This window comes from Oryctolagus cuniculus, chromosome 17 (genome assembly GCF_051225735.1).
Source record: "Oryctolagus cuniculus isolate XC-2025 breed Fujian yellow rabbit chromosome 17, ASM5122573v1, whole genome shotgun sequence".
Lineage (NCBI taxonomy): Eukaryota > Metazoa > Chordata > Mammalia > Lagomorpha > Leporidae > Oryctolagus > Oryctolagus cuniculus.
In genome coordinates this window covers 51,445,351-51,468,118 of record NC_142883.1, presented here as the reverse complement: position 1 = coordinate 51,468,118, position 22,768 = coordinate 51,445,351, and the positions used below count along the sequence as shown (strand labels likewise).

General features: G+C 54.6%; 3 protein-coding genes and 1 long non-coding RNA gene across 4 annotated transcripts; 3 read left to right on the top strand and 1 right to left on the bottom strand.

Moving 5' to 3' along the window:
• Positions 1-4: 4 nt before the first annotated feature.
• MED11 (mediator complex subunit 11) lies at positions 5-1,324 on the top strand. Its single transcript, XM_070061299.2, has 3 exons — positions 5-145; positions 341-471; positions 875-1,324. Exons 1-3 carry the CDS (start codon positions 61-63, stop codon positions 1,010-1,012), a joined length of 354 nt encoding a protein of 117 aa, XP_069917400.1. The 5' UTR covers positions 5-60; the 3' UTR covers positions 1,013-1,324.
• Positions 1,325-1,902: 578 nt separating this feature from the next.
• On the bottom strand, positions 1,903-7,288 carry CXCL16 (C-X-C motif chemokine ligand 16). Its single transcript, XM_008270827.5, has 5 exons — positions 7,192-7,288; positions 6,783-6,921; positions 6,397-6,479; positions 3,670-4,041; positions 1,903-3,137 (listed from the first exon to the last, which is right to left on the bottom strand). Exons 1-5 carry the CDS (start codon positions 7,244-7,246, stop codon positions 3,103-3,105), a joined length of 684 nt encoding a protein of 227 aa, XP_008269049.4. The 5' UTR covers positions 7,247-7,288; the 3' UTR covers positions 1,903-3,102.
• A 624-nt stretch (positions 7,289-7,912) lies between these two features.
• On the top strand, positions 7,913-14,982 carry ZMYND15 (zinc finger MYND-type containing 15). The gene is made up of 13 exons (XM_089318284.1): positions 7,913-8,877; positions 9,280-9,514; positions 9,618-9,773; positions 9,996-10,156; positions 10,611-10,763; positions 11,012-11,092; positions 11,228-11,344; positions 11,435-11,523; positions 11,614-11,712; positions 11,869-12,022; positions 12,116-12,174; positions 12,410-12,570; positions 12,852-14,982. The coding sequence occupies exons 1-13, from the start codon at positions 8,307-8,309 to the stop codon at positions 13,021-13,023; spliced, it is 2,208 nt and encodes a 735-aa protein (XP_089174410.1). The 5' UTR covers positions 7,913-8,306; the 3' UTR covers positions 13,024-14,982.
• Positions 14,983-20,707: 5,725 nt separating this feature from the next.
• LOC138846195 (uncharacterized) lies at positions 20,708-22,382 on the top strand. Its single transcript, XR_011383639.2, has 2 exons — positions 20,708-20,900; positions 22,118-22,382. It is a non-coding gene; the product is annotated as an uncharacterized LOC138846195 (long non-coding RNA).
• Positions 22,383-22,768: the final 386 nt, after the last annotated feature.

The window sequence follows — 22,768 nt, the reverse complement described above, 5'->3', positions numbered from 1 at the left end:
AAGCGTTGCGTTTCGCTTCGCTTAAGGAAAAAAAATCCGTAGGGGCTTCCCAGAGGGACGATGGCTACCTATAGCCTGGCGAACGAGCGACTGCGCGCCCTGGAAGACATCGAAAGGGAAATTGGTGCCATCCTTCAGAACGCAGGTTGGGGAGCGAGCCGGAGCCGAGCCTGAGCGGCACGCTGACACACTGACCGAAGCGCCGGCGCGCGGCGCGGGAGGGACGCTGTGCGCCTGCGCGGCGGCGGCGGCGGCGGGCGGGGGTTCCCGGGGGGGCGTGGCCCAGGGGCGGGCCGGGGCGGGGTTCTCCTGGCGTCCCTGACAGGCCCCACCCCTGCAGGAACAGTGATCCTGGAGCTGTCCAAAGAGAAAACCAACGAGCGGCTCCTCGACCGGCAGGCGGCAGCCTTCACCGCCTCGGTGCAGCACGTGGAGGCGGAGCTGTCGGCTCAGATCCGCTACCTCACCCAGGTGGGTGTGGGGCGGGGGATGAAGGAATGAACGGCAGCGCGGCCGACCTCGCAGGGTGGAGGCCGGAGAGCCACTGGGGCGATGACAGCCTGGGAGAGGTCGTACAGGCCGCGCTGAAGCCTCCGGACCCTGTCCTTGGGGCAAGAGGTTCCAGGTGCTTGCACCCCAAGAAAAGGGACAGATTGAGAGACCGTGCAGTCGCTAACAGCGGCTGACGGCGTTCACGGATTTTTAAGGTGTGCTAGATGCCTTGCGTTATCCTACCTGATCCTTCATGAATTTTAGAGAAGTGCTTGTTGTCGCTTCCGTTGAACGGATCAGGTGAACAGAAGTTCAGGGATCTGCTGCCTAGAGGGGCGATGGGTCAGAGGCAGTGCCCCACTGATGTGTAACTGCCCCGCAGGTGGCCACAGGACAGCCCCACGAGGGCTCCAGCTACTCGTCCAGGAAGGACTGTCAGATGGCTCTGAAGCGGGTAGACTATGCACGCCTCAAGCTCAGTGACGTGGCCCGAACCTGCGAGCAGATGCTGGAGAACTAGGCCGAGGAGCTGCATTGAGCTTGGAGGCACAGCGGCACCTGCACCTCGGGCCGGGACCGAGAGACCTGAGGGATGGGGTGCAGCACTGGCACCCCCCTGCTCTGCTGGCCACAGATCACCAGGACAGCTAAAACCCACGCCCACCCACGGCTGTGTGGCCTGGCTCCTGCGCTGCACTCCACACGAGTACCGACAGGCTCTGGTGGGAGATGGGGACTTGGACGCCCTGCCCACTTCCTCCTGCAGGCCTGACCCAGAGGCAAAACAAGAACTAAGGGTTTGGACAATAAAAGCAATAAGACTTCTTACAGAGAGCAGACTCTCCCTGAGATCTAGCTGAGGATGCTAGGGACTGGGGAAGTGAAAGCAGCAGCCGCAGGAGAGGGAGGGTGGGAAAGTCCAGGCCTCCTCTCCGGATAGTGGGGAGAGACAGCACGGGGCTGAGGTTGGGAAAGAGCAGCTGATGTACCAGGAAGAGCGGCTTTTGACCGGCGGGAACTTTCGGTAAGAGGAGCTGAAGCCGGAATCATGGGAGGGGGACAGGAGCCTGAAGCCAGTATCTGCAGAAAGAGTGAACAGCTGCAAAAATAATTTTAGTGGCTAAAAAACATAAAATCTGTGTAAGCTGTCATTACCCAGAGTAAAGACAGAATTGATCGTATAGTTGTTTTTAAAAAAGAGGGTCTAAGAAGGCAGTGGCTGTTTAATTTTTTTTTTTTTTTAATCTTTATGAGAATAGGAGAGACAGATCTTCCATCTGCTGGTTCATTTCCCAGGTGGCCGCCAACAGCCAGCACTGGGCCCCACGCCAAAGCCAAGGGCTTCTTTCAGGTCTCCCACATGGCTGACGCATACACTCATCAGGTAAAATAGAGTATTACAAAAACCAGTGACAGTCACACATGAATTTTATTGAAAATGAGAAGCAAATGAGAGCTAAGGTAACCGATCGGGACTGGCCACCAATCAGGACCAATACTCCTTACCACAGTGTGGCCCCCAGCAGCGGCTTACACAGCTTTTTATAGTATTCTGTCCACTAGGGCCCACAATTTCGAATCAGATCCCTGGTATGCAGTGAACAATAAAAAGGAAAACCAGAATATGGCTGTAAGATAACAGTTAACAACCACAAACCCAATAACAGTGTTGTACCTGAGCGAGAGTAAACAGGGGAGCACCACACATTGGTAAGATTCGATGGTCCTTTATTGCCGGTGGTGGAGAGTGGGCTCATGCCCTAAAGAATTCTCGACCCTGAAGCCCAAAGCAACAGGGTTTATAAAGGCAAAAGCTGCAAAATCGGGAGGGGAATACATGGATACTGGGGTCAAGCTGACCTAAAACCCATGTGAAACTAGTATCAATTATAATCTTGACAATACCAGTTACAATCTTAACAATTCCAATTATAATCTTGACATTAATCCATTGGTTTTAATCATGTAGGACATAGACAAGTTACATTTTTATCATTAACCCAGGTGCAGCCTATCCACTTCCAAGCTTGAGCGATCATGTTAGGGGGTTTCTATGCTCTGCCAAGTGTGATGTAGTGGACCGGTATTGTTCAACTGTTTTAGATCATAGTTTCAGACCAGAGTCTCACGGGGGGGGGGGGGGGGGCACCTTCCCAGAATGGAGTCTCAGGTTCTCCAAAGTGGAGTCCCTACTGTCAAGGTATTACTTCAACAGATCCAAGATACAGTTGTAAGGTAACAGGGAAGGACACATTTCGGTCAACCTAGTTCCTGGGAATTTGGGCCCACATAGTTTCACAAGATACCCCCTTAGCCTTTGGCGAGCAAAGCTAATATGTACAGAAACAGAGGTCTGCAATTTAGCCACACCCAGTCCATTTTGATTCTGATTTTACAGGCTGGCAGGTGTCCAATCACTCGGGCTGTCTTCTGCCTTTCATAAGCCGTTAGCAGGGAAGCTGGGTTGGAAGTAGAGGAACCAAAACTCAAATCAGCACTTACGTAGCAGTCTCGTCACAGGGCTTCGTCACTCACTGCCGCAGCACTGGGCCTCTTTGTGCAGTCCTTACAAAAGCAAATCTCTCCCCTCCTCTCTGCTCAGACGCTGGATTATTGTGCCACACGTGTATGATAAAGCTGCAAATCTGGAAAGGGTAAAGATATTGTAAGATGACCTCTTGAATGAGGGTTTGGGGGAGGTGGTGTTAGGAAAGGAGGTGCAGATTGGTGCCTCCTCACACGGGGCACCAAAATGTTAGGAAAAGAGTCACAGAATAGAGAGGAGACAGTGCACGAATTCACAGCCAGACCGAATTTATTCAGAGAAAATAAACCCGCAGAGGTGGGTGACCAACTGCCTGCATGTACATGATGGAGCATGTGGGCAGAAGGCCACGACCCCCAGGGACCAGGCCCTTTAAGGGGGGGCTAGGGCTGGGGGTGGGGGGTAGGGGGCAGCAGGGAGGGGAATTCAAGGAACGGGGCATGGGCCTTGGGAACCTGGAAAATAATGCAGGGTGGGGTATGAAGGCAATAGGGTCTGGAGCCCATGGGTGGCTTTGCTCCCTCCACCTGAGTGGCTCACTTTTGCTACCACCCAAGAGCCGCTGGGGGCTGGGTCCCTGTCAAGCAGCGTCTCATCGTCCCCTAGGGGGAGGGTTCAGAAGTCCGGTTTACCTGAAGAGTACTTTGGGGAGCGCCCCCTTCTCCGCTTGCACAGCACATACATGAGGGCTCCAGTGAGGAGGAAGGTGATGGCCAGAAGGGTCAGCACCGGCACCATGGCTGACCTCCCGGCTGCAGGTCCTACAATTTCTTCTAGCTGCTTCTGGTTCTGCCCAGCCTCAGGCCCAACCTCCAGACTCTGGCTCAGAGGGGCAGTGGTGGTTTTGTTGGCGTGCGCTCCGGGTGGCAGGGTGGGTGGCAGGTGGGTCTGGGCAGTGGAGGGCAGGTGTGCGGATGCCTCCTCTGTATACTTGGGAATCTGAGTGCTGCGGGAAGGTAGAGGCTTCCGGTGGGCCAGACTCTTCCAGTGAGCGTGTCCACATTCTGGAGAGGGGAGAGGTGGAGAAACAGAGAGTGGGAGAGGGAAAGTACGGTCTTGTCCTCACCCATCCCAAGGGTCATGGCAGACACCCCATTCCAGAAAACCAGATTAACGAGACAGAAGCACAGTGAGTGCATTTAGCCAGAGATTCTATAACCCAAGAGCCTTCAGAAAGGAGACTCGGGGAAATATTTTTATATTTCAGTCTGGTGGAGATTGGACAAATAGATCATCTAAGCTGAGGGGAGGGGGCACCCAGCGAGGCCTGTCCGCCCACATTCTTGACCTCAAGTACAGGGCACAACCTCTCTGCGACAGGATTTATGACCTGCTTTCAGGTGAGGCAGGTGAGAGAATTCCTTTACCACCGGCTGCCAGGTTAGCGTGACCTTCCTTCTGTGCATCCCCCAGTTGCCAAGGTGCCCCGCTTTTGGGGTTTCATGTCCCAAACCCCAGCAGAGGGAAGGGGAGTGAGTCCCAGAGCACAGCAAGGGGCCGGCTGAAGACCAGGAGAGGGAGGCAGTAGCAGAGGGGAAGGCTGGCGACAAGGAGGGAGCAAACCACAGGATGTAGCCGCTGGGACTCTGTAGCCAGTAGACTTGGCTTGAAACCCTGGCTCTGCTACAGAGTAGCTGTGTGATCAGGACCTGGGCTCTAACTCTCTGGGACTCATTTCATTGAGCTGGGAGGTTAGGATGGTTCATAGGTCTATGTAGTCCTATAGGTCTATGTAGAAGGCCAATATGGGTATCATTAATGCTACACAAGACAACTTTAGGGAGGGTATGGAAGAACATTTTCTATATCAATAGTTGTGTATTGGGGCTGGTGTTGTGACACAGCAGGTGAAGCTGCCACTTGTGACCCCAGCATCCCATATCGAAGTGCTGGTTCAAGCCCTAGCTGTTCTGCTTCCAATCCAACTTCCTGCTAGTGTGCCTGGGAAAGCAGCAGTAGATGCCCTGAGTGCTTGGGCCCCTGCTACCCACATGGGAGACTAGCCTGGAGTTCCAGGCTCCTTGCAGCCATTTGGGGACTGAGACAGCAGAATCTCTGTTTCTCCCTTTCTCTAACTCTGCCTTTCAAATAAAGAATAAATCTTTTTTTTTTTTTTTTAGAAAAAGGAGTAATAAAATATTGAACTCTATTTAATAATACACATGCTGACATGTTTTGGGATGAAATACAATTATGCCTGCAACTTACTCTGTAACGCACCAAAAATAGGTGGAGATGAGTGGTGGAGCAGGGAGGCTGACACGTGGGGCACCTGCTTTCTGTATTGAAGCGCCTGGGCTGGAGTCCAGACTCTGCTTCCGATTCTGGCTTCCTGCCAGTGTGCACCCTGGGACACAGCGTACTGATGAATCAAGTATTTGGAGACCTGGGTTGAATTCCTGGCTCCTGGCTTCAGCCAGACCCAGCCCTGGCTGTTGTGGGCATTTGGGGAATAAGCCAGCAAATGGGAGATCTGTCCCCCATTCTTTCTCTCTCTACCATTTTCATATAAATAAAATAAAATGTAAAAATTAAAAATAAGGTGTATGGATGATGTATAGGTGGATGTGAAATGAAGCAAATACAGGGCCAGCACTGTGGCATAGTGGGTTAAGTCTCTGCCTGCAGAGCCAGCATCCCACATGAGTGCTAGTTCAAGTCCCGGCTGCTCCTCTTCTGATCCAGCTCTCTGCTTTGGCCTGGGAAAGCAGTGGAAGATGGCCCAAGTGCTTGGGCCCCTGCCCCCATGTGGGAGACTCAGAAGAAGCTTCTGGCTCCTGGCTTTGGTCTGGCCCAGCCCTGGCCATTGTGGCCATTTGGGGAGTGAACCAGCGGGTGGAAGACCTTTCTATCTGTCTGTAACTCTGCCTCTCAAATAAATAAATCAGTCTTTCTTTAAAAAAAAAAAAAGCAAAAAACAGTAAAATGCTTTAAAATCAACATTGTAAACATATATATTTGATTTATTATGGAAATATGCGCAGTATAAGTCATGCTGTAAAATCTAATTGATGAGTATATGGATGTTCACTGCATAGTTCTTTCAACTTTTCTATAACCATCTTTTTTATGGATCTTTTATATTTTGAATATAAATTAATTTCCAATAATAAAATATTGGAAAACAAAAGTAGTGCTTTGATTTTTAAAAACATTAATAGCCCCCGAGGTGTCATGAGTTGGCAAAAGCCCGAAGGTGGTGGTGAGTGATGTTTGGTGGAGTGCTCTGGCCAGCGTCCCAAGGTTCGTGTGATGCCCCAGAGGACAGGAGGACAGGAGGGCAGAAGCAAGGAGAACGGTGGGGTGGGGCCGCCGAGCCGGGCCGGGGACGCCCGGGGCAGGACCGGGCAAGTGCTCACCTCCGCGGTCGAAGCATCTCAGCAGTTCGTGCACCCACGGGTCGTGGTTGCCTCCGCACACGCTCCGCGAGTGCAGCCGGAACCTGGAGGGAGAAGTCGGTGCGCTCAGCCGGGACGCTCAGTGCCTCCCGCAGCACTTTCCTCATTCCAGAGGGCTGAGGTCACGCGAGGAAAGCTCGCTCCTGCCGAGGCAGGCCGCCCGGGAAGTCCCCGGGCAGGTGGGACTGAAGTGGAGAGAGCCGCCGCGAACGAACCCGGGGCGGGGGCTGTGGGGCCGCCTGACGCGTTCAGGCCGACCACCGACGGCCGGCCGGGGCCGCACCTGGCCGCACCTGGCCGCACCTGCACTGCCCTCCCCGAGCCTGGGGTGGGGACGGGCCGGGTACCTGATGTAGGCTGTACAGCGGTGGTAGGCCCTGAGATGTTTTCGGAAGTGTTCCATTAACTTTGGATTCGGCGGGGAGCTGGAAGAAATTCTTTGGTCGCAGTGACAGCTCCCTGTGACGCTGCCCTCGTTGGCACTGACTGAGCGGGACAGAGGCGGTCAGGACAACTTCCCAGGCCAAGGCTGTCCCCCCTTGCTGTTCCTCTCCAAGCACTGACCTCCGGTGCCCGACACCCAGACCCAACCCACACGTCGCACCCTCAGAACGTCCCATAATCGCAGCGGGACCCGAGAGTCCCCCAGCTCCGTCCGCAAACTCGGCTGCCCTGGGGACTGCCCAGGTAACTCCGCGGACCCAGCATCTGCTCCCCGCCGCCTTACCTGGCCCCCCCAGCCCCGTCCCGACTCACCCGAGAGGGCAAGCGCTGCCAGCAGCAGCAGCAGGCGTACCTGACGCCTGGACATCTCGAGGCGCCGCGTGAGACTGCCCTGTCCGCTCCGGACTGTGGCGTCCGCTGGCTTCTCTGCGACTTTCGCTTCCTCCCCGTGCCCGTCCGCTATCTCCGAGCCGGAGGCGGCGGAGGGCGCGGGTCCCGGAGCCCAGCACCCACGCACTCCCACACGGACTCTGCACCCGGTCCAGAGGGGCCGCTGCGGCGTCCGCCCGGGAGAATTCCCCGGGAGGCAGAGTCTCCACGCCCCCGCACCCCCGGGCCAGAGCTTCCTTCGGGGAAGGGAACAGGAATGTTGGGAGAAACCGAAAGAAAGCTCAGGAGGTGGTAGAAGGCGGGCCGTGGCGAGACCGTGGACCTTGGAAATGAGTGACCCATGGGAGCCTCCCTCCGCCTCCCCGACGCTGTCGCGTCTCAGCCGGGCTGCGCACTCGGCGGGAGCCCGCGCACCGCCGTGCTGAGGTGGTCCATGGAACGAACAGGGCTGCGTCCTCGCCCGGCCTGGGCGTCTGCCGGCTAGCACCCGAGGAGCGCGCGGCGGCTCGGGCAGCCATGACGTCACGACCCTCCCCCCTTCCCCCGAGGTATTTACCTTCGAAAGTGGTGGCGGCTGCAGGTACCGGAGGAGTGGAGCGGCCGGGAGGGGCTAGGTCTGCTGGGGCTCATGGCCAAGCCCAGGGGATGCCCCAGCCCGGCTTCCCTCTTCCCTGTGACATATGAATCCAAAATTAGCCACTTCTCATACCAGTCCCCGCAGGGTCTGCCCTCTTCCCTTCTCTCTACCCTCAGTTCAAACCCCGCTTCTCAGGGGTTTGAGTTTGGAGCCCAAAGTTTCTGCCTCTCCCTGACTCCTCCTCTTCAACCCTAATCGTCCATGCCCAAGTCTGGCCTTCCATTCTCATCCCTGAACTACATCCTCAGCTCTGAGAACCTGGTGCTCAGCTCCCAGCACTCATCTATAGGGGCCCCCACAAAGGACCCCACCCCATTTTGTGACCCAGCCCCAATCGCACCCATCATTCACTGGTCCCTTCCTCTGCTAGACCCACTCAAGCCCCCGTGCTCCTGCCAACATGGAGTTTGTGTCTGGATACCGGGATGAGTTCCTGGATTTCACCGCCCTCCTCTTCGGCTGGTTCCGCAAGTTTGTGGCAGAGCGTGGGGCTGTGGGGGCCAGCCTCGAGGGCCGCTGGCGACAGCTGGAGGCCCAGATCCGAAGGCTGCCCCAGGACTCTGCCCTTTGGGTGCTGCATGTCTTGCCCAACAGTAGTGTGGGCATCAGCCTGGGGCAGGGGGCAGAGCCGGGCCCGGGTCCAGGCCTGGAGGCTGCCCGACTCCTGGGAGACGAGCCCCCCCTCCACCTGCGAGACCTCAGCCCCTATGTCAGCTTCGTCAGCCTAGAGGAGGGGGAAGAGGATGAGGAGGACGAAGAGAGTGGACAGGAGAAGCGGGCGGGTGCAGAGAAGGTGGGGGCAGAGGAGGGCAGGGAGCCAGCCCCTACCAGCAGGGCGTCCCCCCAGGAAGCAAACCCTGCAGGGGAGCCAGAGGAGACCAAGAAGGAGGTAGGAGGTGGCGAGGACAGCTGCCGAGAGGACAGGGTGGAGGACACGGCTGGACGCGAGAAGAGGAAGGGACGCAGGAGCGGTGAGAACCCAGTGCTGCCCAGCAGGACTCCCCTTCTGAAGCCAGCACCCAGCTAAGGGGTGCAGACTGGCGGCCAATCTGGCCGGAAAAGCTGTTTCAATTGGCACACAGGGTGATGTGATTACTAACTTGAGTCAACCTTCCCCTTTCAAGGGGAAAACGATCCAGAAGCCTGGATATACGCTTCCTTCAGAACAATCTAAAGTTCTGACAGCACCCCTGCCCGCATCACTGCAAGGCAGCAGAGGCCCGCACAGTGCAGCAGCTGGCCCCTTGCAGGGGGCACGCTGTCTCCACTTTTGTGCACTGAGGTTGCTTGCCTAGCCCCAGGAGGCATTTGCATTCGGTACCCCTGACCTTGTCCATCTCCATCCCTCATCCAAATTCTTCCTGTCTCCCTAGACGCCGCCCCCCTGCACCTGTCTTGCCTCTTACTGGTGACTGACGAGCATGGCACCATTCTGGGCATTGATCTACTGATGGACGGCGCCCAAGGGAGTGCAGGCCGGGGCTCAGGGACTGAGAACCTGGCTCCTCGGGCCTATGCTCTCCTTTGCCACAGCATGGCCTGCCCCATGGGCTCTGGGGATCCCCGCAAACCCCGACAGCTTACTGTGGGAGACGCCCAGCTGCATCGGTACAGAAACCTGGTATCTGAGGGTGGGGAGGCCAGGGACCTGGACTACAGTCCAGTGCCCCCCTACCGTCCCCAGACTGATGCCCTCTTCACTCCCATTCAGAGAGCTGGAGAGCCTGGTTCCAAGGCTGGGGGTGAAGTTAGCCAAGACCCCAATGAGGACGTGGGGTCCCCGACCCGGTTTCACCTTTGCCTCCCTTCGGGCTCGGACCTGCCATGTTTGTCACAGGCACAGCTTTGAAGTGAAGCTGACCCCCTGGTGAGCAGCCCACATAGACAGGATCAGAGGAAGATCCCAATAGAGAGAAAACAGGCCAGGACAATGGGGGATCCAGGAAGCAAAAACAAAAAAACACCACCCAGCTGTTCCGGGCAGTTCATGGGTATAAGACGAATAAGCTAAATGATGTATGGGCAGACGGACAGCAGACAGGACCTGCGGATGTTAACAGGAGGGGCCCACCTCCTTCCGTGTCCCCAGCCCCCAGTGCAGTGCCGTCCTGTACTGTGGAGAGGCCTGTCTGCGGGCTGACTGGCGTCGATGTCCGGATGATGTGAGCCACCGGTTCTGGTGCCCAAGGCTTGCGGCTTTCATGGAGCGGGCAGGGGAACTGGCGACACTGCCCTTTACCTACACTGCAGGTGCCGTAAGGGAGGGCCGAGTGGGTGGAGTCTTTGGGACTGGGGTTGAGGTGACCAGAAGGAAAGTCCTGGAGTTGAGGGGAAAATGCCTGGAGCTGGAGTCTGGCACAGGCATAAGGCTTGGGTGGGTTATCTGGGGCTGGGGGCTACATCCCTGGGCTGGGGCTGGGGTCTCTGAAGGCTCTGGGTCCCCAAGAGTTTGAGAGAACAGATACTCAGACGCCTGCCTGCTGCCCAGTGCCACCACCAACTGGCACTTAAAGGCTCAGCTTGCGCACCTGTAAGAGGGGATAGGAGCAATGGTAAAGATCCAGCGATTGCTATGGGATGCTGGGGGCCCAGAGCCTATGCTACAGACACTCAAGAAACACTGGTTTCTTCCCTGGCCAGAACCAGGCTGAGACCCTGGGGAGAGAGGCCCCAGGCCCTCAACCTCTCCCCTCTCCTCCTCCAGAGGTGACCAGTGAGACCTTTAACAAAGAGGCCTTCCTGGCCTCGCGAGGCCTCACCCGTGGCTACTGGACCCAGATCAGCATGCTGCTCCCAGGCCCCGGCACCCCCAGGCAGCCCCGGGGCAGTGTACCATCCCACAGCCTTCTGCTCAGTGGTGCGTAGGGGGCTCCTCTGCCTGGGGGGAAGGAGTGGGTTCCAGATAACCTGTGCACAGGGCGGGGTCACTTCAGGTCACTCTCCCCACCCTGAGAGGGCTCCTCCCTCCAGATCAGGAGCCCCGGCCCCTGGTGCAGCTCCACCCCATCTTGGAGAACACTGCTCTTGAGGGGAGAAGCGGGGCAATGGGTCAGGTGGGGGTCTCTCTCTGGCCCCAGATGCCTCTTCTTCCTTTCACCCTCTCAGGAGACCCCTACCAGCTCCTCCAGGGGGATGGGCCTGCCCTGATGCCTCCTGTGCCCCCAGACCCACCCAGGAGCCTCTTTGGTGAGCTGGAAGGGCCCTGAGGGGGCCAGGGATGGGGAGGCCAGAAGCCTGAGTGGCTGAGAACAGCAGGGCTGTTCGCCTGGAGGTGTTGGGGGCCAGGCCTTGGCCAGGTGCCCAGTAACCCCCTCTCCCCAGGCTCGTGGCAGGATTACTACACATGGCGGGGCCTCAGCCTCGACTCCCCCATGGCCGTGCTCCTCACCTATCCGCTGACTGTATACTATGTCATCACCCACCTGGTGCCCCAGTCCTGTAAGGAGGAGCAGGGAGGGAGCCAGGGGTGCAGGGGCAAGAGGGGCCAGCGAGAGAGACCACACCTTACAGAGCTGGCTTCTCACACAGTCCCTGAGCTCAACATCCAGAACAAACAGTCACTGAAGATCCACGTGGTGGAGGCCGGGAAGGAGTTTGACCTCGTCATGGTGTTCTGGGTAAATCTCTCCAGGCCCGAAGGCTGGGCTTTAGGGGGCGGAGGACAGACACAGGGTTGGACCCAGATGTGGCCTTTCTCTGTCTTTCAGGAGCTGCTGGTTCTGCTCCCCCATGTGGCCCTGGAGCTGCAGTTTGTGGGTGACGGCCTGCCCCCCGAGAGTGACCAGCAGCACTTCACCCTGCAGAGGGTGAGGACTGAGGAGGGGTCTGCTCCTCAGCCCTGACCCCTGCCGTGGGCCCTCTGAGGGGAGCCTGCCCCTCCCTGCCCTCCTCTGGCTCGACCCTGTGCGTCCTCCAGTGCCCTGACTTGCAGCGGCTTCCCTACCCCACGCCCGGTCCCTCAGGATGGCCCCGAGCTGTCGGTCCGTCCCGGTGCTGGGGCATCAGCAAGGCTCGGCTCTGGGACTAAGGAGAAAGGGGGCCGCAGGGATCTTCAGATCAAGGTATGCGCCAGGCCCTACCACCTGCTCCAGGGACCCAAGCCCGACCTGGTTATCGGTAAGAGCCCCAGGGCTCAGCAGCACGGGTGTGGGGACAGTGGGCGAGAGGCAGGCCAAGGGAGCCAGCGTCCCCTTGCTCTGTGTCTCGCAGGATTTAACTCCGGCTTCGGTCTCAAGGACACTTGGCTGAGCTCCCTGCCCCGGTTACAGGTGGGGAACGGAGGCAGAAGGGGGCTTGCCCCGCCCTACTGCTCTTCTCAGTCTCATCTGCCCCCACCAACTGCTCCTCAGACGTGGGGCCTCTGCCCGCCTTTGACTCTCCCCCGCCCCAGGCTGCCCCTGGCCTCTCCTTTCCAACCCGTCCACGGAGGGTAGAGGGTGGGGGTCGGGGGTCGCGGCGGGGAGGAACTTGTGCCGGAGTCTCTGAGGGCCCATCCCCGCCCAGTCGCTCCGAGTGCCGGCCTTCTTCACCGAGAGCAGCGAGTATGGCTGCGTGATGGACGACCAGACTATGGCGGTGGCCACCGGAGGGGGCACCAGCGCCGCACGGCCCAACCCCTTCCGCTCCCCCTTTCGCCTGCGAGCCGCCGACAACTGCATGCCCTGGTAAGGGCCCGCGACCCTCATTTACTTCCTGACCCCTAATTTCTTTTGCTGTCCCTCCGCCCGCATCCTGAAGTCCTCTTGTCCTCGGCTCTGCCACCTGCCTTCCTGGCCTCCCTACTCGACGCCCCTCATTAGACCCAGCCTACAAAATCCACCCCAGCTCCTGGCCCCGCCCTTCTCCCCGCCCCCGGGCCCCCGCTGCCCTCTCGTTGGCCGGGCCCTCTTCTAGTCCCGCCCCGGAAACGCAGCCCCGCCCTGACCACGCCCACGCGCCGCTGCAGGTACTGCAACGCCTTCATCTTCCACCTGGTGTATAAGCCTCCACCTGCGGGTGCGGCCCGCCCGGCGCCGGGCCCCGCGCCCCCGGCCCCGACCCCCGCCGCTCCTCCCGTCCCTGCCCGCAGACGCCGGGGAGAAAAGAAACCTGGGCGCGGGGTCCGCCGGCGGAGATGAGTGCCGACGGGGGAGCCGCCCGTCCCCGCCCCTAACACGCCCCCAACAGCGCGCAGGGCCCGGGGGAGGGCTGACTGGTGGAACACAGACAGGTAAATAAAATGACTTGTTTGAAACCTGAGTCATGGACCTCGTTGTTCCACGCCCACAGTTGGAGCTTTCTTTTCTTTTTTTAAAGATTTATTTTTTACTTGAAAGTCACAGTTACACACAGAGAGAAGGAGAGGCAGAGAGAGAGGGCTTCCATCCACTGGTTCATTCCCTAGACAGCCGCAACGGCCGGAGCTGCGCCCATCCGAAGCCAGGAGCCAGGAGCTTCTTTCAGTTCTCCCATGTGGATGCAGGGGCCCAAGGACTTGGGCGATCTTCTACTGCTATCCCAGGCCACAGCAGAGAGCTGGATTGGAAGTAGAGCAGCCAGGCCTTGAACCGGCGCGCATATGGGATGGCGGCACCGCAGGTGGAGGCTTTACCCGCTAAGCCACAGCACTGACCCCAGGACCTTTCAACCAGCAAGGGAGGGAAAGCTTCAGGGTTGGTTTCCTTCCCCCAGCCTCTGTCTCTCTCTCCCACCACGTCCCTTCTGCAGCTCAGGGATTCAAACCACCTTGGTAACCCCGAACCCCTCTCCATCTAACTCGGTACATCATCATCCAGCTCCCCACTCTAAGGAAAGATGGAGAAGCAGAAGGTGGCACCTACTCGCTGGCAGGAGCAGCAGTGTAGCCCCTCCCCACTGGGGGCGCCCAGCCCCCTTGGTTTGGACTCGCTTAGAGGCCCCACCACACACCTCCAGCCTCTCCTCTGCTGTATCCAGCCGGAGTTATTCTCAAATCACTCCATTCTGGCAGCTTATGCCGAGTTCCACCGCGGACTCCCCACATCCCATCCCCCACGGCAGCCAGAACACATTCCTTTCACATTGCATTGGAAGCCAGCCTTCTTCCCCTCCTAAAGAGTGAGCCGGCCTTAGCCACTTCAGAATCACCAGGTATAGAAAGGGAAAAACAGCAGAGAACGCAGACAGACACCACCTTAGCAGAGGGACCCAGTTTGGTAGCAAGGAAGAGGTCTCCCCGACATCGGACATCGCATGCTGCCCTGCTCGGTGTGGTCACCTCAGTGGTTTCTGTCCCCCTCGGGCTGATCTGACAAAACATCAGACACACCTGCAGAACAGTCCACAAAACACCTGACACGATTCTCCGCGAGCACCAGAGTTGTGGAAGACAAGACCATGACACTGTGCCCTATCGGAAGGGACCAAGGAGATACTGTAATCGTAATAAATCCATCTCCTTTCTCCTTTTCACATTCTGATGAACAAAGGTTAGTTTCTGAGCTTGTGACTAGTTAGAGTGTCTTTGCAATTCAATAGATAAATAACACTATCTGAGAAGTCCAGAAACTGGCCCTGGGGTAGCCAGTTCCAGCTGCTGTGTCACCTGGCCCGCCCTGCTCAACGTATTCAGTGGATTGGACTCAGACTGCAAACATGAGAGCAACCACTGTGCCTCCAACCAGCTCTTAGCACCTGGCCAGAGGCCAACCTGCAGCTGGTCCCATTCATTCCCCCATCTCCCCTCTCTGCTTCTTGTTAGAAGTCTTCCCGCTAGCTCCTGCCTTCTACAAACTTGCTCTGTGTAATTAGGGACTTAAGCCAAATCTAACTAGTCAGTTTAGATACCTTCCTCGCAGTCACTATATTTCATATAATCACAATTACTTATTTTTTAAAGGCGTGTTTATCTACTTTGAATGAATTGCAGGGAGAAAGGGAGAGAGACAAAAAGAGATTGTCCATCCATTGGTTCACTCCCCCAGCTGGCCACAAGGGCCAGGGCTGAGCCAAGCCAAAGCCAGGAGCTAGGAGCTTCCCCTCAGGTCAGATCTCCCACGTGGGTAGCAGGGAACCAAGCATTTGAGCCATCTTCAGCTGCTTTTCCCAAGCCATTAGCAGGGAGGTGGATTAGAAATGGAGTAGCCATGGGGCCGGCACTGTGGCATAGAGGGTAAAGCTACTGTGTGCAGTGCCAGCATCCCATATAGGAACCAATTCAAGTCCCAGCTGCTCCACTTCCAATCCAGCTCTCTGCTATGTCTAGGAAAGCAGTAGAAGATGGCCCGAGTCCTTGAGCCCCTGCACTGGCGTGGAAGACCTGGAAGAAGCTCCTGGCTCCTGGCTTTAAATCAGCACTGCTCCAGCTGTTGAGGCCATTTGAGGGAGTGTACCGGTGGATGGAAGACCTCTCTCTCTCGCTCTCTCTCCCTCTGCCTCTCTGAACTCTTTCAAATAAATAATTAAAAAAAAAAAAAGTAGAGCATCCGGGACATGAACCAGCACCCATATGGGATGCTGGCATCACAGGCAGAGACCTCACTCACCATGCCACAACGCTGGCCCCAACCTTCTAGGTTTCTTAAAAAGATCAAAAGGTGGGTGATTTTTCTGAAGCTAAGAAGAAAAAGCTTGATGCCACCATTAGTGAATTACCCTAATCATGCTTTCTGAAAAACATTTTTTTAATTTACAAAAAAAAAAGACGTGTGGAGACTATATATATCCCACTGCCATCTGATTATAAGAAGCAATTGTACAATGCAACTCTGCCCTTTTCAAAGAAAACTTGCACTATATCTTCATTCCCTTCTCCATGAACTTTTTGAAGCCCTCTCATAGAATGTATATTATGAAAAACTATGTATGAATTTCAAAAACGTTTTGTTCCAAAATGAACGCATGGCAACTTGTTATAATGTGTCTGAACTAGATCTAGTTTGAAAGATAGGACATCAGTCCGGAATCAGCCCCTGTCCCAGCACTGAAGCAAGAACAAGCATCAGATCGAATGGCAGAATGGTGAAGTCATTGATGCTTTATGAAAACTTTATGGGGGGCCGGCGCCGCAGCTCACTAGGCTAATCCTCCGCCTTGCGGCACCGGCACACCGGGTTCTAGTCCCGGTCGGGGCGCCGGATTCTGTCCTGGTTGCCCCTCTTCCAGGCCAGCCCTCTGCTGTGGCCAGGGAGTGCAGTGGAGGATGGCCCAAGTCCTTGGGCCCTGCACCCCATGGGAGACCAGGAGAAGCACCTGGCTCCTGCCATCGGATCAGCGCGGTGCGCCGGCCGCGGCGGCCATTGGAGGGTGAACCAATGGCAAAGGAAGACCTTTCTCTCTGTCTCTCTCTCTCACTGTCCACTCTGCCTGTCAAAAAAAAAAAAAAAAACTTTATGGGGATGATGCCCCACGGAAATCAGCAGTTTACAAATGCACAGTTCATTTTGAGAAGGGAAAAAATGATGCTGAAGATGAAGCTTACAGCAGCCGACCATTGCAAAGAAAAAAGGATCTTATCCACATCCTGTTTGAAGAGGATCAGTGATTAACAACATGAACAATAACACCAGGGGCAGGTGCTGTGGCATAGTGGGTAAAGCTGCCACCTTCAGTGCCGGCATCCCATATGGGCATTGGTTTGAGTCCCAGATGCTTCACTTCCAATCCAGCTCTCTGCTCTGGCTTGGGAAAGCATAGAAGATGGCCCAACCCCTTGGGCCCTTGCACCCAAGTGGGAGACTCAGAAGAAGCTCCTGGCTCCTGGCTTCAGATTGGTGCAGCTCCAGCCATTGCAGCCATTTGGGGAGTGAACCAGCAGATGAAAAACCTCTCTCTTGCTCTACTTCTGCCTCTCTGTAACTCTGTCTTTCAGATAAACAATAATAAATCTTTAAAAAAACAACACCATAAACATCTCCACGGGTTCAGCTAGCACAACTCTGAAAAATTAAAGTTAAGCAAAAAAAAAAAAAAGATTTGAAAAATAATAAACAAACTCCATGGGTGCCAAAATTGTGGCACCCAAGTCAGCTGCAGACAAGAAAAGAGCTTTCAGTGGGAAGCTTTAACTTGTGGGATCAACATCCTGAAGCATAAATTTTTTGAAGAATGGTAACAGGAAATGAAACATAGCTTTACCACTATTATCCCGAAGAAAAAGCACAACAAAAGTGATGGCTACCAAGAGGCAGACCTGGTGTAGTCAAAGCAAAAGCAGACCAGTAAGAGCAAAGGTCATGAGAACAGTGTTTTTGGGGGATGCTCAAGACATTTTGCTTGCTGACTTTCTGGAGGGCCAAAGAACAATAACACTCACGTGTTCAGAGAGTTTTTAGGAAAAGCCAAAACATAGCAGAAAAAGGCCTCGGGAAAGCTTCCCCAAGACGTCTTTCTCCACTATGATAATGCTCTTGCTCATTCTTCTCATCAAATAAGGGAAATTATGCAAATTTTTAAAAGATTTATTTATCTATTTGAAAGACAGAGTTAGAGGGAGAGAGAGAGATCGTCTATCCACTGCTTCACTCCCCAAATGGCTGGCTCATATGGGATGCCAGCATTGCAGGTGATGGCTTAACTCACTGTGCCACAATGTCGGCCCCCTTTACAAGTGTTTTGGTGAGAAATCATTGGGCAGCCCCCTTACAGTCCTAATTTGCTCCTTCTGACTTCTTTTTGTTTTCCTAATCTTAAAACATCATGGGGGGGGGGGGCGGTGGCTGGTGCTGTGGCATAGTGAGTTAAGCCACCACCTGCAGTGCCTGCATCCCATATGGACACCAGTTCCAGTCCCGGCTGCTCCTCTTCTGATCCAGCTCCCTGCTATGGCCTGGGAAAGCTGTAGAAGATGGCCCAAGTCCTTGGGCCCTTGCACCGCATGGGAGACCCGGAAGAAGCTCCTGGCTTCAGATCGCAGTTCCGACCATTGCTGCTAACTGGAGAGTGAACCAGCAGAAATAAAGTTTCTGTTTTTCATTTTTGTATTTTAATGCCATTTTCCACAAACTTTTTGAAGTACCCTTAGTACCCTTTTATAAGGTGTAACATTAGAGGCAGGTGGTGAATCGTATATGGGCACACTCTGCCATCTTTGCAACTCATCTATAAATTTAAATTTATTATTATTTATTTATTATTTATAATTATTAGGAGTGGATGTTTAGCCCAGTGGATAAGATGCCCACATCAATTCCTGGTTCCAGCTCCAGACTCCAGCTTCCTGCTAATGCAGACTCTGGAGGCAGCAGAGATGGCTCAAGTACTTGGGTTCCTGCCACCCATGTGGGAGCCTGGACGGAGTCCCTGGCTCCTGGAACCATCACAGCTGTTTCAGGCATTTTGAGAGTGCATTCTTTTTCTCCCTCTCTCACTCTTCCTCTCAAATTAAAAAAAAATCGTATCAAAATAAAAAGTTAAAAATCAATTTCAAGGGCGTGTGTTGTGGTGTAGAAGTTAAGTCTCTGCTTTCAGTGTTGGCATCCCATATGGGCACTGGTTTGAAACCCAGCTGGTCCACTTCTGATCCAGCTCCCTGCTAGCGCACCTGGGAAAGTAGCATAAGTTGGCTCAAGTCCTCGAGGAGTGAATCAGTGGTTGGAAGATTCTCTCTTCCTCTCGCCTCTCTCTGTAAGTCTGCCTTTCAAATATATATATATATATATATATATTTTTATTTATTTGAAAAAAAGAGTTACAGAGAGGGGTAGAGACAGAGAGGTCTTCCATCTGCTGGTTCACTCCCCAAATGGCTGCAACAGCTGGAGCTGCGCTGATACGAAGCCAGGAGCCAGGAGCTTCTTCTGGGTCTCCCATGCAGGTGCGGGGGCCCAAGGACTTCTACAGCTTTCCCAGGCCATAGCAGAGAGCTGGATTGGAAGAGGAGCAGCCAGGACTAGAACTGGCACCCATATGGGATGCTGGCGCTTCAGGCCAGGGCTTTAACCTGCTGTGCTACAGCGCCAGCCCCATAAATAGATATTTTTCAAAGGCAAATTCAGACTCCTTGGCAGGCTTATAAGGTACCTCTCTCTTTCTCGTTATCTTTTATTATAAATATTTTTAAATCCACGTATACACAAAGCCCAGAAACTTAGCATAATAAATCTCTATATACCCACCACCAAGCTTCAAGAACTATCAACATTTTGCCTATTTTATTATTCCCTCCAGCATTTTCCCAGAATATTTTAAAGCACTCCCCAGATGTCAGTCATCTCACTTATATGCATCTGTAACTAGCAAGGGGTTTTTAAAAATGCCATTATTGCTGGCGCCGCGGCTCACTAGGCTAATCCTCCACCTTGTGGCGCCGGCACACCGGGTTCTAGTCCCGGTCGGGGCGCCGGATTCTGTCCCGGTTGCCCCTCTTCCAGGCCAGCTCTCTGCTGTGGCCTGGGAGTGCAGTGGAGGATGGCCCAGGTGCTTGGGCCCTGCACCCCATGGGAGACCAGGAGAAGCACCTGGCTCCTGCCATCGGATCAGCGCGGTACGCCGGCCACAGCACGCTGGCCGTGGCGGCCATTGGAGGGTGAACCAACGGCAAAAGGAAGACCTTTCTCTCTGTCTCTCTCACTGTCCACTCTGCCTGTATAAATAAATAAATAAATAAATAAGCCGTTATTGGGGGCCGGCGCAGTAACACACTAGATTAATCCTCCGCCTGCAGCACCGGCATCCCATATGGGAACTGGTTCTAGTCCCGGTTGCTCCTCTTCCAGTCCAGCTCTCTGCTGTGGCCCGGGAAGGCAGTGGAGGATGGCCCAGGTGCTTGGGCCCCTGTACCCACATGGGAGACCAGGAGGAGGCACCTGGCTCCTGGCTTCGGATTGGCACAGCTCCAGCCATTGTAGCCATTTGGGGAGTGAACCAACAGAAGACCTTTCTCTGTCTCTCTCTCTCACTGTAATTCTACCTGTCAAATAAATAAATAAATAAATAAAAATCTTAAAAAAAAAAAAAGAAAGAAAAAGAGGTATGAATGTTTTAAAAAATTTTTAAAAGGCCGGCGCCGCAGCTCAATAGGCTAATCCTCCACCTTGCGGTGCCAGCACACCAGGTTCTAGTCCTGGTCGGGGTGCCGGATTCTTTCCCAGTTGCTCTTCTTCCAGTCCAGCTCTCTGATGTGGCCAGGGAGTGCAGTGGAGGATGGCCCAAGTGCTTGGGCCCTGCACCCGCATGGGAGACCAGGATAAGTACCTGGCTCCTGTCTCTTCGGATCAGCGCGCTGCACTGGCTGCAGCGCCAGCCGCAATGGCCTTTGGGGGATGAACCAAGGGAAGGAAGACCTTTCTTTCTGTCTCTCTCTCACACTGTCCACTCTGCCTGTCAAAAAAAAATTTTTTTTAAAGAATAAAATGCCGTTATTGTGCCCAATGACATTAACACCTTGTATCTTGCTTGCTCAGTTCACATTCAGCTCTCTTGCTACTTCAAAGCTGCCCTCCACAGTTGGCTTGTTCCAATCAAGAAATAAATAAGGTCCACACGTGCGTTTGGCTGTGTCTCTCGAGTTCCTTTTCTCCCATGGCCGATCTCCCTCCCCTTTGCTTCCTCTTTATTTTCTTGCCAGTGACTCCATGAGAAACAAGCAGTTGTCCTGTGGGACACTGGGCATTGTGGGGCTGGCTGCTGACTTCCTCAGGACATTTTTAAAAATGTGTTCATTTCTTCCTTTGGTTCCCAGAAATGAGTAGTTGGAGATCCAGATGGCAGTGCTGTCTTGATGAGGTGCTTGCTAACACTGGCGGGCTGATCTCACTACACTTCCTGCCTCCCTGCCCCCGCCCTCCCCGCCCCCCCCCCCCCCCCCAGCCAGATGCCGGCTCACTCACTGGGGAACTTCCCACTTTCCTGCTCAGCGAATCCGGCTCAGCACTGGCCTCCTCAGACACCCAGATGAAGCCAGACGCCCGGTCCCCCCACTGACCCCTACAGCCTCCAGGACCCCCAGGGGCTGTGTCACATCGCAGCCCTTTCAACTGCACAGCCAGCAAGAACAGGCACTGCCCCGGTCCCTTGGGGTCCAGCTTGGCCTGTTGAGGTAGGAACGGGTCAACTGCCCGTGAAATGACTTCCGCAGTCCTCCCCGTCTTTCCTCCCGGCTTCACACCCCACCCCCGCCGCCGTCTTAAAGGGTCTCTGGTGGATTGAGGGGAAATAGAACTTTTCACCACTCCCTTGGCCAGAAAATGACCTTTCCCCAAGTGCTTGCCATCTATTGCATAAGAGGATGGAAGAATTTGTTATTTCTGACTGGTAGAATTACCAAGGATTTGCTTATTCCTTTTGTTTGGCTGCGCTGTTCATTTTTCTTTCATGAACAGGCAGGTCTTTTGTAATAACAATATTTAATGTACAAATTTTTATCTCTTTTTTAATTTTTTTGAAAGACAGAGTTACACAGAGGCAGAGAGAGAGAGAGAGAGTGAGAGAGTCTTCCATCCATGATTCATTCTCCATTTGGCTGCGCCGATCTGAAGCCAGGTGCCAGGAGCTTCCTCTGGGTCTTCCCACGCAGCTGCAGGGGCCCAAGGACTTGGGCCATCTTCTACTGCTTTTCCAGGTCATAGTAGAGAGCTGGATCAGAAGTGGAGCAGCCAGGTTTCCAACTGGCACCCATGTGGGATGCCGGCACTGCAGGCAGTGGCTCTACCCACTATGCCACAGCGCCAGCCCCCAAATTTTTCTCTTCAATAATTAATTCACTTGCCAACTACAGTAAGTGACTGAACACACACAGGCTTAGAGATGCAGTGGGGAAGAAAGACAAGGAATGATCCCTGGCTCCAGAAAGCTGGAAGTCTTTGGTGGGGCCCGGAACCAGGGGCTCGGGGCACACTCACATCCCACGCCACGGTACCCGGGTTCCAGACCCAGCTCCACTTCCACTTCCAGCTGCCTGCTAATGAGAACCCTGGGTGGGGCAGCAGTGAAGGCTCAAGCACTTGGGGCCCTGCCTCCTATACGACCCGGGGCAGGTTGGGGGACCAGACCCCTAGATCGATTTCCTGGCTCCAGACTCCAGCCTGGCCCAGTCCTGGCTGCTGTGAGCATTTGGGGAGTGAACCAGTACACAGAAAATCTCTGTCTTTCTCTCTTCCTGCATTTCAAGTAAATTTAGAAAAAAATTTTTTAATCTCCATGCCACTATCCATTTTTTGTACGTCTTTCGAGCTAAGAAGTCAAAAAGAAGAATTTCATAATGGGAAGATTGCATGACATTCAAATTGCAATGTCTATAATTTTGTGTTGAAACAGAGCCACAAGTGTTTCTTTGCATTTCGTCTGTGGCCGTTTTGAGAAACACGCGGCAGGATTTGAGCTTTGCACTTGCAACAGGAAATCCAGTGGACTGCAAGGCCTGAAAGCCCCACCACAGGCTCTTTACAGTAAGACTGCTCAGCCCTGGTCTGGGGAAGGGTTTTTGAAATGCTAGTTTGTGAGGTTATCTGTGTGTTGTGAAGTCATTAATGGCTCTCTAACAACATTCATGTAAAAAATAAATAAAATGGTAATGTATATCATCTGTAGTAAGAGTGAGTATTTTGTTAGGCGTTTGCTTCATCTGCGTTCTCAAGGTATGCATGTGCTGCACCGTGATGCGAAAGGGGCAGTGGTCAACACACCTCAGAGACCCTGGCTTGGAGGGAAGCCTGTAAGACACATAGCCGTTAGGGCCCGCATTGTGACACAGCGGGTTTAGCCACCACCTGCAACGCGAGCACACCAGCACACCGTGTGAGCCCCGGGTTCGAGTCCCCTCTGCTGCACTTCCAATCCAGCTCCCTGCTAATGCACCTGGCAAAGCAACAGAGGATGGCCGGAGCACCTGGGTCCCTGACACCCACGGGGAGACCTGGATAGAGTCATGCAGCCATTTGGGTGTAGAGGAAATACAGCCGCAACCAG